The following is a 12,539-nucleotide window of genomic DNA, read 5'->3' as shown; positions in this document are numbered from 1 at the left end:
AATAATAATAATAATAATAATAATAATAATAATAATAATAATAATAATAAATTTTATTTGTATACCGCTTTTCCTTAGATCTAAGCGGTTTACAGACCAATAAAACCATTACAACATCTCATAAAGTAGATAAAATGCAAAATACAAATTATATAAAATCTAAAAAACAATCATTCAAGAGAGTAAGGCAGAGAGTCAATGGGACTGAGAGTGCACAACTTCATTTTTCAGCGGGGAAGGCTAGACAGAAGAGGAAGATTTTAAGCCTCTTTTTAAATGTTTCCAGGGGGGTCACAAGACGGAGCTCCTCGGGAAGACCATTCCAGATTTGTGGGGCCACCACTGAAAAGGTCATCTGGGATGTAACAACGTATTTGGAAGATGGAATTTCTAACAGGTTCTTCCCGGATGTCCTAAGTGTGCAGGGAGGATTATATAGGGAGATGCGGTCCCTCAAGTAACTCGGGCCCAAGCCATGTAGGGCTTTATAGGTGATAACCAACACCTTGTATTGCGCTCAGAAGTGAATAGGCAGATGTTTCCTTGAAATCCAGCATGTCTCCTTCCTTGACTTTGAAAACCTACCCGTGACCACATGGCCAAAGGGGAAGGTGCCAGCTTGCAGATAGCCCTGCCTACCATCTGAACTAGGACCAGAAACAGAAAATGCAGGCCTATGACTAACATCATCAATTTCTTTTTCCTGTTTGCTTGATGAAGAAGCCAGTGTGACTTAGAAAGCTTGCAACATGCAATTGTGCATTTTGGTTGGTCCTATCAAGGTATCATTGTTTGGATACTATTGAATTTGCTAAATGGCCAACATGGCTACCTGTAGATGTTTTGTAGATGGTCTGGTTGTAATGATTTTGTGTTTGGGACTGTGCTGATAACAATAGACCAGAAATACTACATTTAGCTGAACCTAAATTGGTTTTCTACCTCTGTCTTTGGTCGTTTAAAGAAGCAGACTTTTTTGCTTGCTTGTTGGTAGAAATCAAATACAGTCTAATCCCATATAGCTGAAGGTATTTGCCATTTGCTCTCATAAAGAAAGAAAGAATGAGGTTTTTTTTTTCTAGAGATGTTTGCTAGGTTTTTGCCAGTAGGTAAAGATGTGCTTTTTAAAATTGTTTGTTCCCACAGAGAAAAAGGAGTAGGTTAACCATATTTCCTCACTGCTTGAATTTTTTTTAAAGTCACTATAGGGAGGAGAAAATTTCCTTTCCCCAGACCCCTTTCCAGGACTCCCTTATAACCAAGTAGTAACTGGCAGGAGGGTAAGGGATGGAGATAAGTATGGAGAATCACCCATTGATTACTGTGGTAGCCTTTGATGGATTTGCCTATCCCAGGTATCTCTCCATCTTCTCCCACCAGAAAGGCTGACACAAGGGATGGGGGCAGGCAAGTGAGGATGATCACCTCTTGGTGGCCCTTCATAGCCAATGCACACCAAGTTGACATCATTTGCGGCTCCTATGGAGTCCTGGTGTATGATGTCATTAGGATCTACTGGCGGTGACCCTCACTCTCCTACATCTGCTGTCCTGACAGCCACTACATAGCCATATAATGGAGGAGGAGAAAGTGAGGCTGAACTGGGTGGGGATTGTAGTCCTCAAGGCTATTTAAGAACTGGGGGGAAATGAAAGAGGAGTGTGTGGAGAAATCTCCTTGTCACGGTTTTTTTACACTTATGAAGCCCTTCACTTATTTTCTCCCTCTTATCTTCAAATGTTCTTTGCATCCCTACCAGTACATGCTATCTTAGGGCTATTGTTAGCTGTGCAAATGGCACTATAGTGACACCTACTGATGTGAATGTAAGCACCACACCTTAGTTACGTTCTACATACAACAGGAATAACACTGGAATAATTTGAAAGCTAAGTTTCATTTATATATCTTTTGGGGGGTAATAAGTACCTTTGTAATTACTTAGAGCAATTGGATGTTGCAAGGTGCTCACCTCCTATCCACATTGTTTTCATTTCAACAATCACAGCAAGTACAGCATTAGCCTGCCTTTAAGCCATGTGATATTCCTTGTCTTCCATTACATCTTACTCTTCTAACTATATAAGTCATTAAAACTTAGTCATAGAATTATAGTCACATAGCAAGAAGAGTGAAGTTATCTTTGCCTATATTATAATTGTAATGTAATGTACTTATATCTGTGCTACCAACTTCAGGTACTTTTGTTTCAAGTAATCTTTGGCCTGTTATAGACGGGCGTAAAGTACGTCTTGGGGACGTACTAGGGTTGGCAAAGTGCGTGCCTTACGCACTCACCTAACCCTAGTATGTTCCCAGGACGTACAAAATGGCGGCGCCCGTTCCACACAGGGGCTGCCATTACGACGTCACGAACGCACCACCTCCAAATGGGGCGGCGCGGACGTGACGTTGTTGCACCGCACGAGGGCACATAGAGCGCCCTTTCTGTGGTGTGAGAAGGAGCTCCGAAACGGAGCTCCTTCCACGATTTGTGTCGCTGGCACAGCCTTTAGATGGCTGCGCCAGCGATGCAAGGGGAAAAGGGGCTGAGCGGCCCCTTTCTCCTCCTTCCCACCGCCGTCGGGTGTCCTTGGGGCATGAAGCCCCAAGGACACCCCTTTCCAGGCCGCAGGGAAGCGGCCTTTTGCCGCTTCCCTGCAGCCTGGAAAGAGGCGGATCAGGGCCTCGGAGGCTGCTGCTCTGGAAGCTGAGGCCCCGAACCGGCAGGAAAAGCAGCACCTACAGGCCGCCCCAAATGGGTGGTCTGTAAAGCGCCTTTGTTATGGAGAAAATCATAATTAAAACGACTAGTTATTTGTAATTCATTCCCTGTAAACAGAAGGGACAGATATTTGAGTCCAAAGAAGATACTTATTTAAACTAAAGTCTGCACTATCAGACCTTATTATTAACAGCCACTGAAAGATAATCAGTTATACTCACTATCTAACTTCCTGAGTCACTATTTATTTTTATTTTTTCTATAAGAGATGTTGTTGTGTGCCTTCAAGTCATTTCTGACTTATGGCACCTATTAAGACAAATTTACCATAGGATTTTCTTGGTGTAATTTGTTCAGAGTAGGTTTGCCTTTCCCCTCCTCTGAGTCTGAGAGAGTGTAGAGAGTAAAAAAAACCACACACATTAAAAACATAAAATCAAGCTGCTGGTCTAAGCAACCCAGTTTTAAAGCCTGAGCTACTTAGGTTTGGTTCTTTTTTAAAAAATCAGATTAATTTTTCTTTCACTTTTAATGAAAATGCAAAATAAAAAGAGAGTCGAAAACTGTTTTAAAGGACACTGGAGGGGCAGTAGTAAATGAGAGCTTAGCAATGCCATTGCATACATGGTTGTTGTTGTTGTTGTTGTTGTGTGCCTTCAATTTGTTTTTGACTTATGGTGACCCTAAGACTATCATGGGGTTTTCTTAGCAAGTTTCTCCAGAGAGGGTTTGCCATTGTTATCCTCTGAGGCTGAGAGAGTGTGACTTGCCCAAGGTCTCCCAGTGGGTTTACATGGCCCAGCTGGGATTTAAATCCTGGTCTACAGAGTTGTAGTCCACCATTCAAACCACTACGCCACATTGGCTCTGTATACATGTCTGTACATGCATCTACTCAGAAGTAAGTAAATGTGCTGAACAGTTAATGAAATTGTTTAGAGAAACAAGATTAATGGAAAAGCCATTTCATGAAATGGTTTCTTCTTGAATTACTGATTCAATATCATGATTTTATATATTTTTGGCCCAAATCAGTTTCTGCCCAGTCCTAATGTATCCTCATCTCCAACTTCTAGATGTGTGAAAAAGAGAGTGAGAGAAATGTTGTACCCCTAAAAGAGATCAAACAGAGTAATGAAAACTGTTTACCTTCATAATTGTGTAATAGCTGCTAATAAAGGCAATAGATACAGTAGTTTAAAAGTAATAAAATCCACAACAAAGTGTATTTAATTTTAAATTGAATTGCAAGCAAATGGGTGTCCTAATGAACCCTTGTGTCAATGTAGCTCTAACCAAATTAAGTGAAATAATTTCCATCATGAACAAACTAAATAAGTACAAAGTTTCAAATCCAACCATTCTTCCTGGGAAAAGAGATTTTCTTAGATGATCCAGCTGCAGGAATTAAATGGTAACATTCATAATATAAGTTCCCTTATTTCCCTTTTTAGGGCAATTAGGTTAAGCTTTGTCTAACCTTCAGGTCAAGGAAGAAAGGGATGCCACAAAATCCTGAAGTGTTTATTTAAGGCACCTTTCATATACTTCTGTTAACTGAAACATTCTTTCTCTCCATCCTCCCCCAAAAAATTAAAATTAGAGACACACTTCATTGTTACACACACACACACAACACATCTATGTGTGTGTGCGTACGCATGCGCGCAATCATGACTTAGAATGGATTTTGGAGGTCTAAGCAGAGGCTGGATGGCCATCTGTCGTGGATGCTTTGACTGAGAGTTCCTGCATGGCAGGGGGTTGGATGGGATGGCCCTTGCAGTCCCTTCCAACTTTATGATTCTATGATTCTATTATCATGCTACCACCTGCCTCATTCATTGAATTTTACCAGGGCTTTGGACACCATCATCTCCTGTTTGTAACCCTCCCTTGTTTTTCTTCATTCCCTCCATTCTCACTCCCCTTGTGATCAAAATAAATAAATAAATAAATAAATAAATAAATAAATAAATAAATAAAACATTATGGATAAAAAGATGGTTAGCACAAGGAAAAGTTGTTTGGTAGAATCAGATCTCATAGCATGGAAACCACAGAACTTTTCAAATAGCAGGGACAAGACATCTGCAGCCACCTGCTTTGGAGTACACTGTTTTTTCTTAGTTTAGTTTCTGTCCTCAAAGTTGCTGTTGGGGGATTGGTTTTCTCAACAGCAATGACTTGTTATGAGCTATCAGTGTTTTAACCCAAGGTATTTGATGGTGGCTTGGTTCTGAGTTGGCAAGCCCCATTGGCTTTATAAAAGACCTGCTACAGCTAGAAAGCTGCAAGAAATTGTTTTAGGTTATGAAGAAGTCCAGATATTTGAATTACAATTCTCAGTGACACAAGCAGCATGAGCTATGCTGCTTGTGTTACTGAGAATTGTAATTCAAATATCTGGACTTCTTCATAACCTAAAACAATTTCTTGCAGCTTTCTAGCTGTAGCAGGTCTTTTATAAAGCCAATGGGGCTTGCCAACTCAGATATAGGCTAACAGAATCTGGAAGGCTACATCATTCTCACCCCTGGATTAGATGAACATAGGTCTGAAACAGATGGCCATGAAGGGGCAACTAACTGCCACCCCTTTGAATGCTGGGTTGGGGCCATGGCAACCGCACACCATGCCCCCAACCCAGCTTTTTACAGGCACAAAAGGAAGCGGTGAAATGCCACTCCTTTTTGGGTTGACCAAACGCCGGCTTTTGCACAGCCACCATGGCTTAGTGGTGCTCCTGTGGTGTGTGGCATATAAACATTGCGATGCCAGAGTGGTGCAAAGCTGCCCACCATGTGGCTGGGTGGGTGGCATGATGCCGGCTTGGGGGCAGTGTTAGAGCGTGCAGCGTCTAAACACTGCTCTCTGACACCACCCCAAGCTGGCACAAAGGGGCAGTCTGTTTTGCTCTTAGTCACTTACATTTTTGGATCCTAATTTGGTGTCCTGTTTCAGGGATTGTTCAGAATTTGCTACACAACTAATGAGGACACATTTCTTTGGAAGTGCTCTTTTTCACAGATTAGACAGCTTCTACTTATGGTACAACATTTTGCCTCTTTGTGTGAATACGCACCACACAGTACTAGTAGTCTGATATCATATGAAACTGCAAGGAGAGGTCATCTGGAGTTTTGGGGTTTGATATGACCAGCATGCTGATGTCATGCAACTCTATTTTTCCATCCCATCTGATTCCTAGGAACCTGTCTCTGTACTGAATCAGTGTCTGTTGTCAGTAATGGACTGGATAAGGGCAAACACATTGAAACTTAATCCAGATATGACAGAGGTGTGCCTAGTCAGTTGAAAGGCATATCAGGGAATAGGGACTTTGCCTGAGCTGAATGGGCATTTTGGATAAGGAAAAGTGAAAGCATAGACAGAAAGTAACTTCTGGTTTTGGGTGTTGTTTTTTTTTAATATAGGGACTATGAGTTTGCTTCTTTATTGCCTCTTGTTTGCTCTCAGCAAACTGTATACTTCAGTATACTGGGCCTATACTGAAATATTATATCAAAATAAAACAAAAAACATTAAAAATATCTAAGCTGGTTTCATTGCCATATATCTACAGTATGCTAAGGAAAGAAGGACTTCCTATTCTGAATGGGATGATAACATTTTCTGAGGTTATTTTTGGGATTACAGTTTGCAGAATCCTCACCAATCAAGGCTGCAGGATACTGGAAGCTGTAGTCCAAATTATAATATGTCTAAAGCCCTGGGCTACTGCTGCTTGAACTTCATTTCCCATGTCTATAGAATACTGAATTCACTCAGATTCTAGTCTGAACTTTAACAAAGCAATCCAAGATACAAAAATCTATTTTGGGAATAGGGTTCATCAGAGATAGCGTCTCTAAATTTGAGACTAAAACCAGGAGCAGATTCACCACCCAAGTGACCTGGAGATCACCAGCCTCCCTTGGCCTGCACTCCAGGGTCCTGCATTCAGGACCTCTATTGCCAGATGGGTGACTTTCTTTACATGCTGTGCTTTTGCTTCAGTGCCAGTCCTGTCCATCTGGTGATCAAGCTGGCTATTGCTATCTGGGTCCTGTGAGTAAAACCTCCTGGCCACAGTCTAGCCAACATGAGCTCATAGGGTTTGCTGGATTGTGGCCCCTGGTGTTTTGGCATCCATCCAGACTGATAAATATGAATGTGCGGTTAGATGCGATCCCATTTTTATTCCTTTGCCTCTGCTTAAAACTTAAACATTTCCCTACCTCAAATGTACAGCAACACTCCATCCACTGTTGCCTTTCTTGTATATATTTAAGGAATGCATTGAAATGCATGTGGATTTCAAGGGTCAACGCTTTCTTTAATTTATGCATTTTATTAACCCCCCCCTCCATTTGTCATCGAAGCAAGCCAGAAAGTCAGGCGCTGAAAGCAGCACCGAAAACCTGCCAAGAGAGGACTGAAGCCAAGTTGAGTAAACTTACAGGAGTGAATAATGATTCAAATGGAGGAGCAGCTCTTAGCTGGAAGGTGAATCTTTTTTGTGGGTGTCTGTGTGAGAGAATGAGTGCTTTCTCCCCTTGAAAGAAACAGCAAAATGACTAAATCAATTATATTGACTCCCTCCCTTATATGAAATCCCTTCACTTTGCTATTTTATCTTTTAAAAAATTAGCATTTTAGCAAACTTAAATGTATGCAATCCCAACAGATGCAAGTATATGCTTAAACAGGAACATCTAAAAGCATTAAACGTGAATCATTTGGGCAAGGCTGGAGTTTTTCAAAACACTTTCTCAGCACTGGCCAAGCAAAGTCATTCCTGTAAGAGATGAGGAAAGGCAGCCCTGCCACCATGTAAATGAGACAAGCTTGAGATATGATGAATCTCCTATCTCCTTTTCCTACTCAACTGACACTCGCTTTGAGGGAAGGTTGTAAATGCAAGAGAGATTGTGGTATAATTCCTCAGACTGGCGTTTTTTTGCCCCCCAGTCACTATTCGATTATCTTCCAAATTGCTGTGTTTCAGAGAGATAAAGATTTTTTATGGCTTGCTGACTTGAAACAACTAGAAGAGCCAGAAAGAGAGGAGGCTAACTGGCCATGCATAGTAATTCCATTGGTAAATGACAAAATCTTTGTTTGTATGACATTTCCAAAATTACTACAGAAGATGAATCTAAAATATAAAATGTCACATTTGGCATGCAAAACTATCAAAATAAATTTCAGTATAAAATTCATAGAGGCGTTTAATTTAGAATGTGTTTAATAACTCAGTCTGCCTGCATCAGTAATCCTGCCTTGAGGTTTTAGAAAGATTGTCTTATTTATTCATTCACATGATGTTAATTTTCATATATATATATATATATATATATATATATATATATATATATATATATGCATGATTCCAGTGCCAAAATATTAAGGTTAAATCTTCATTGTTAATTAAGATTTTTCTAATTTAAATGAAAATAATTGTCATTCAGATTAGTTTGTTAAGTATGGTGTGTGTTGAGGAAAACAAAAACAAAAGAGGTTTAACTACTTCAAGTGTTTACTTAACTACTTAATTTAACTCCATGAGCTTTCTATCTATATGGAAATATGCTGTCTTTTCCATTATAAATCCAAGGTAGGATGTATTTTTTTTTTAAAGAGAGAGATTATTGGTCACTACAGGAGTAGATCATAAAAATTTTGGAATACTTTGTCAAGGAAAACACATTAAAATAATTTGATGTGTGGTCGGATGCAATTTTAAATAACCTTCTCTCATAATGGAAATGGATATATAAGAAGAAAAATAATTTAAATTACTACAGAAGTAAATTAGGAAGACAGTGCGTGCACTGCAATATTACATGTCCAGTTTTTGTATTCTACAAAGAAACAACATGAAATCCATGAGAAATTCCATGTTATTATAGGGTCTTACTATAGTCTCAAGTGGTTAGCATTTGTTTCTTCTAAAATTTCAAGCCCTCCAAATTACAGCATTATGCCCTGTTGTTAGGCAAGAAAGGGGCTCTACACACCAGCACTTTGTGCCGACCTATAAGTGTGGTGAGGGCTGAGCGTCCAGATGCTCTCAGCCCTCATCGTACTGGCCAGGCATCAAGTTGGTGTGTGCCTATTGACACGGCGCACGCCATGATGATTCTCATCATGTGCAGCACCCAAATGGCGCTGCACACAAGGGGCATCATCATGGTGCATGTGCATGCCTATGGCACCTCTTCCAGGATGCAATAGACCCCACCAAGAAGCGGGTTCTTTTTGGTCCCTCTGGAGACCATGGTGTGTGGTTGCTGCACCTCCTTCTGGGGCAAAAACAAGCGGCATTTAGCCACCCATCTGCACACCTCCAAGTGTGCTATGATGTTGGTTTTATTTCAAGGAGGACGCCTGAATAGAACTTCTGAAATCATTGTTTGGATGTAGACAGCAACTAAATGTGACTAAATACACTGAGGCTCAGTCCAGGCATAGTAGGACTTCTGTTATATCCTACTGTGTGTTTAATGTACTTGTGTCTTGTGTTTAATCCAGTTGTGAGTTGTGTTGGTTTCCAATTTGAGGAAAAGGCAGAATAGAAAACAAAGAAATAATGCCATCATTGTATAACTCCCTTTTTTGAATACACATGTTTACTGTTTCCAACCAGGAGTGCAGTTTTCTTTTTTCTCTTCATTAGCATCCTTTCTTCCCTTAGATCAACTGGTCTAAAAAGTCCCAACCCATTCAAATCCAACTTAAATGCATACGGGGTATTAAAGACAAAGTGCCTCAAGGCAGCTACATTCTCAAGGTTTCCATCCGTGGACAAGTTGGTGGTGAGCTGCTTTCCTGGTCCAAAGTGGAAGGTCAACAGTGGGCTGGTACCTCACTACCAGTCAGACATAATGGCAACTTCTACGACGTGGAGATCTGTTTTGACCAAAGCGTCCACACAGTAAGTGACATTTCTTCAGTAGGCTCTCATACCTTCTAGCATTTCACAGACAAAAATTGGTACACAACATCAGAATGTGGTCATGATGGCAAAAATTATCAATGAGATAGAACACATTAGTTGGGAGAGGTTGCAACAGTTTGTTTTTGCCTGAGCCTGAGCCTACTGGGAAGGGCATAATTCCACTTTTACCTCTCTCTTCCCCCTGCTCAGTTAATGGAGTGCAAACTATTTTTGCCCTTTGAGCTCATTTTGCAACAGTTGAAATGAGGGTGAAGAGAAGAAGTGGAAGGAGGAAAGAAAAAGTGGGACTTTTTAAGAGCAGTTGAAAAAGTGGTACAACAGAAGATAAAATCTGGATAGTTGGAGAGTATATGCTCTCTCTGCTTAATAGTTTAAAAAATACACAAAGTGATTCCCACACTCTGTCTGTCTGTCTGAAATATGTTCCTATGTGATAATAATCTATTTAATATTTTAAGATGTGGGTGAAAGTTCAGAAATAACTAATTAATTGGCTTATTCAGTTGATTACTTGCTAGATTTTAGATTTCCTGATTAGCGCTGAAGTTAATCTTATACTTTAACAAGTTGATTACTTTTAGAACATTAGATTCATTATGGCAGATGGCCCTTTCTGTGACAGATTCAATAAAAAAGGAAGGCCTAAGGAGAAAGACTGTTAGGATTAGAGGAAATGTATCTCATGCTAAACTACTTTCTTTATCTTAGGCCCCATACAGACAGGCCAAAATAAAGCTGCTTCAGGTCACTTTGGAGGTATGCTTTTTAAATGATGCATGTGTCCTAAGAGTCTGGAAGTCATGCCAAAGTCACACTCCAGTCCTAAGGATTGGAGCTTGGCTTTGGCGCAGCTTCCGGACTCTTAGGACACATGAATCACTTAAACAGTAAACATCCAAAGTGACCCAAAGCAGCTTTATTTTGGCCTGTCTGTATGGGCCCATAGTTTTTTAGGAGTAGGGAAAGAAATAAAGAGAGTTCTGGAAACTTAGCAGGGGAATGGGTGAGAGGCATTTGATAAGCTGGGACTGAGGAGTCATTGAGGAAGAAGGGAAAGGGGTTTTAATGGAATGGAGTGATGTGTTTGCTTAGTACTCAGGCAGCCACGGTCTTTACCAAATATCAAGACCTTTAGGTTTGGAAGACTGATACTCCTCCCCAACTATTGACCTGTACAGTATTTTTGACAGAGATGTGGTTAACTCTCTTTAGTAGTCCTCACTATTTATTTCATTCTGGTTTTATTGAATATAGTTACTAAAAGGTAGAGGTAAAGGTTTTCCCTTGACATGAATGTCTAGTCATAACTGACTGTATGGGGGCAATGCTCATCTCCGTTACTAAGCCAAAGAGCCAGCGTTGTCTGAGGACTGCTCTGGTGGTCATGTGGCCAGCATGACTGCCCCAAACACTGTTACCTTCCCACTGAAGTGGTACAACTTTATCTACTTGCATTGGTATGCTTTTGAACTGCTAGGTTGGCAGAAGCTGGGACTAGTGATGGGAGCTCACCTCATCATGCAGCACTTGTGCCTCCCAACCTTCTGACCTTACAATTGTCAGAATTGGCATCCTAACCACTAAGCCACTGCATCCTGTCATATATTTACTAGACACTTGAAAAATTAAGTAAAAACATTTCTGTCCTTCATTCTGCTTTCTACCCACCTCTTACTGCAAAGAGTTGCCATTCTGAGGGCGTTTGGTAAGGCTGGAACTATTAGTTTGAAACTAAAAGTCTGATTTAACTAAACCCATGCTCCACCCAGGTGTACTCAGAAGTAATCTCATTGAACCCCCTTTGTAATCCTTTAATGTCTTTATTATTCCTCACACAGTGCTTTGTGCTTGGATAATTAACTAGAAAGTTTTTTCACCCACATTTTCTTCTCTTTTGGATTCTGTCTTTCTTTTTCTCACACTCTAACCACCCCATTCATTCTGGCCTTCACCTACCCTTTCTTCAGTGGATCTCACACTCTGAGAAGTTTGGTAGGATTGGCACTGGGAGCCACAAGATACAACTAGTTAAATTTAGATATTCTCATCCCTGCCTGTATTTAAAAAAAACAAACAAACAAACCCCAAAACCTTACTTAGGAGTATTCTTGCTGAGTTAAATGAAAACAACACATGCTCTAACACTAATCTTTAGTGTTTTATAGGAAACTGGGAATCCTGTGGATCTAGCTGAAATCAAGACTTTCCTTATTAACATTTAAGATCACTCATTATTCTTCAAGAAGCAATATGTTTCAAGGGGAGCTGAATAGTGTACATAATAGTGAGAGTGCCAAAGAAGAGAAAGAAAAGAACAGAGATGCAGATTAGCAAGAAAACTGATGTGGTAAGGTGAGGTTCCATACTTTTTTGTTGTTGTATGCCTTCAAGTTGTTTCTTATTTATGGCAACCCAAAGATGAATCTATCATGGGGTTTTCTGGGGCTGAGAATGTGTGATGTTACCCATTGGATTTCCATGGCCAATCAGGGAAGCAAACTCTGATCTCCAGAGTCATAGCTCAGATCTCTACAACACATCGACTCCCCAGAGTTTAGAACAGCTTTTTCCAACTTGACAGTTTCCAGATGTGTTGAATTCTTACCATTCCCAAGCAACAAACATATTATGGACTTTGTAGTCCCCTAGGAGGGTAAACAGGTTGGAGGAAGACAACTTTATAAGGAAAAGAAGAGCCTTCTTGAACGTGCCAGTAATAAAATGTACCTTTAGGGTCAACAATGACAATCTCCTTGCCATTCCTTATAAAAAACCATATCTAACCCTGGAAATTTATGTTTTAATAATAAATTGACTAATGATAGCTCAATAAAATGTTTTCAGTTATTA

The 12,539-nt window shown here is 40.2% G+C and overlaps 1 protein-coding gene across 1 annotated transcript in view; it reads left to right on the top strand.

Moving 5' to 3' along the window:
- LOC121929099 (orofacial cleft 1 candidate gene 1 protein homolog) overlaps positions 1–12,020 on the top strand; it is a 62,654-nt gene extending 50,634 nt beyond the window's left edge. The window contains exons 7-8 of the mRNA XM_042464417.1: positions 9,426–9,665; positions 11,913–12,020. Of these exons, the coding sequence (XP_042320351.1) occupies positions 9,426–9,665; positions 11,913–12,020 (348 nt within the window). The remainder of the gene's footprint in view (positions 1–9,425; positions 9,666–11,912) is intronic.
- Positions 12,021–12,539: the final 519 nt, after the last annotated feature.

Source organism: Sceloporus undulatus, chromosome 4, assembly GCF_019175285.1.
Source record: "Sceloporus undulatus isolate JIND9_A2432 ecotype Alabama chromosome 4, SceUnd_v1.1, whole genome shotgun sequence".
NCBI lineage: Eukaryota > Metazoa > Chordata > Lepidosauria > Squamata > Phrynosomatidae > Sceloporus > Sceloporus undulatus.
Note: the sequence above shows the minus strand (reverse complement) of the source record. Positions and strands in the feature narration are given on the sequence as shown.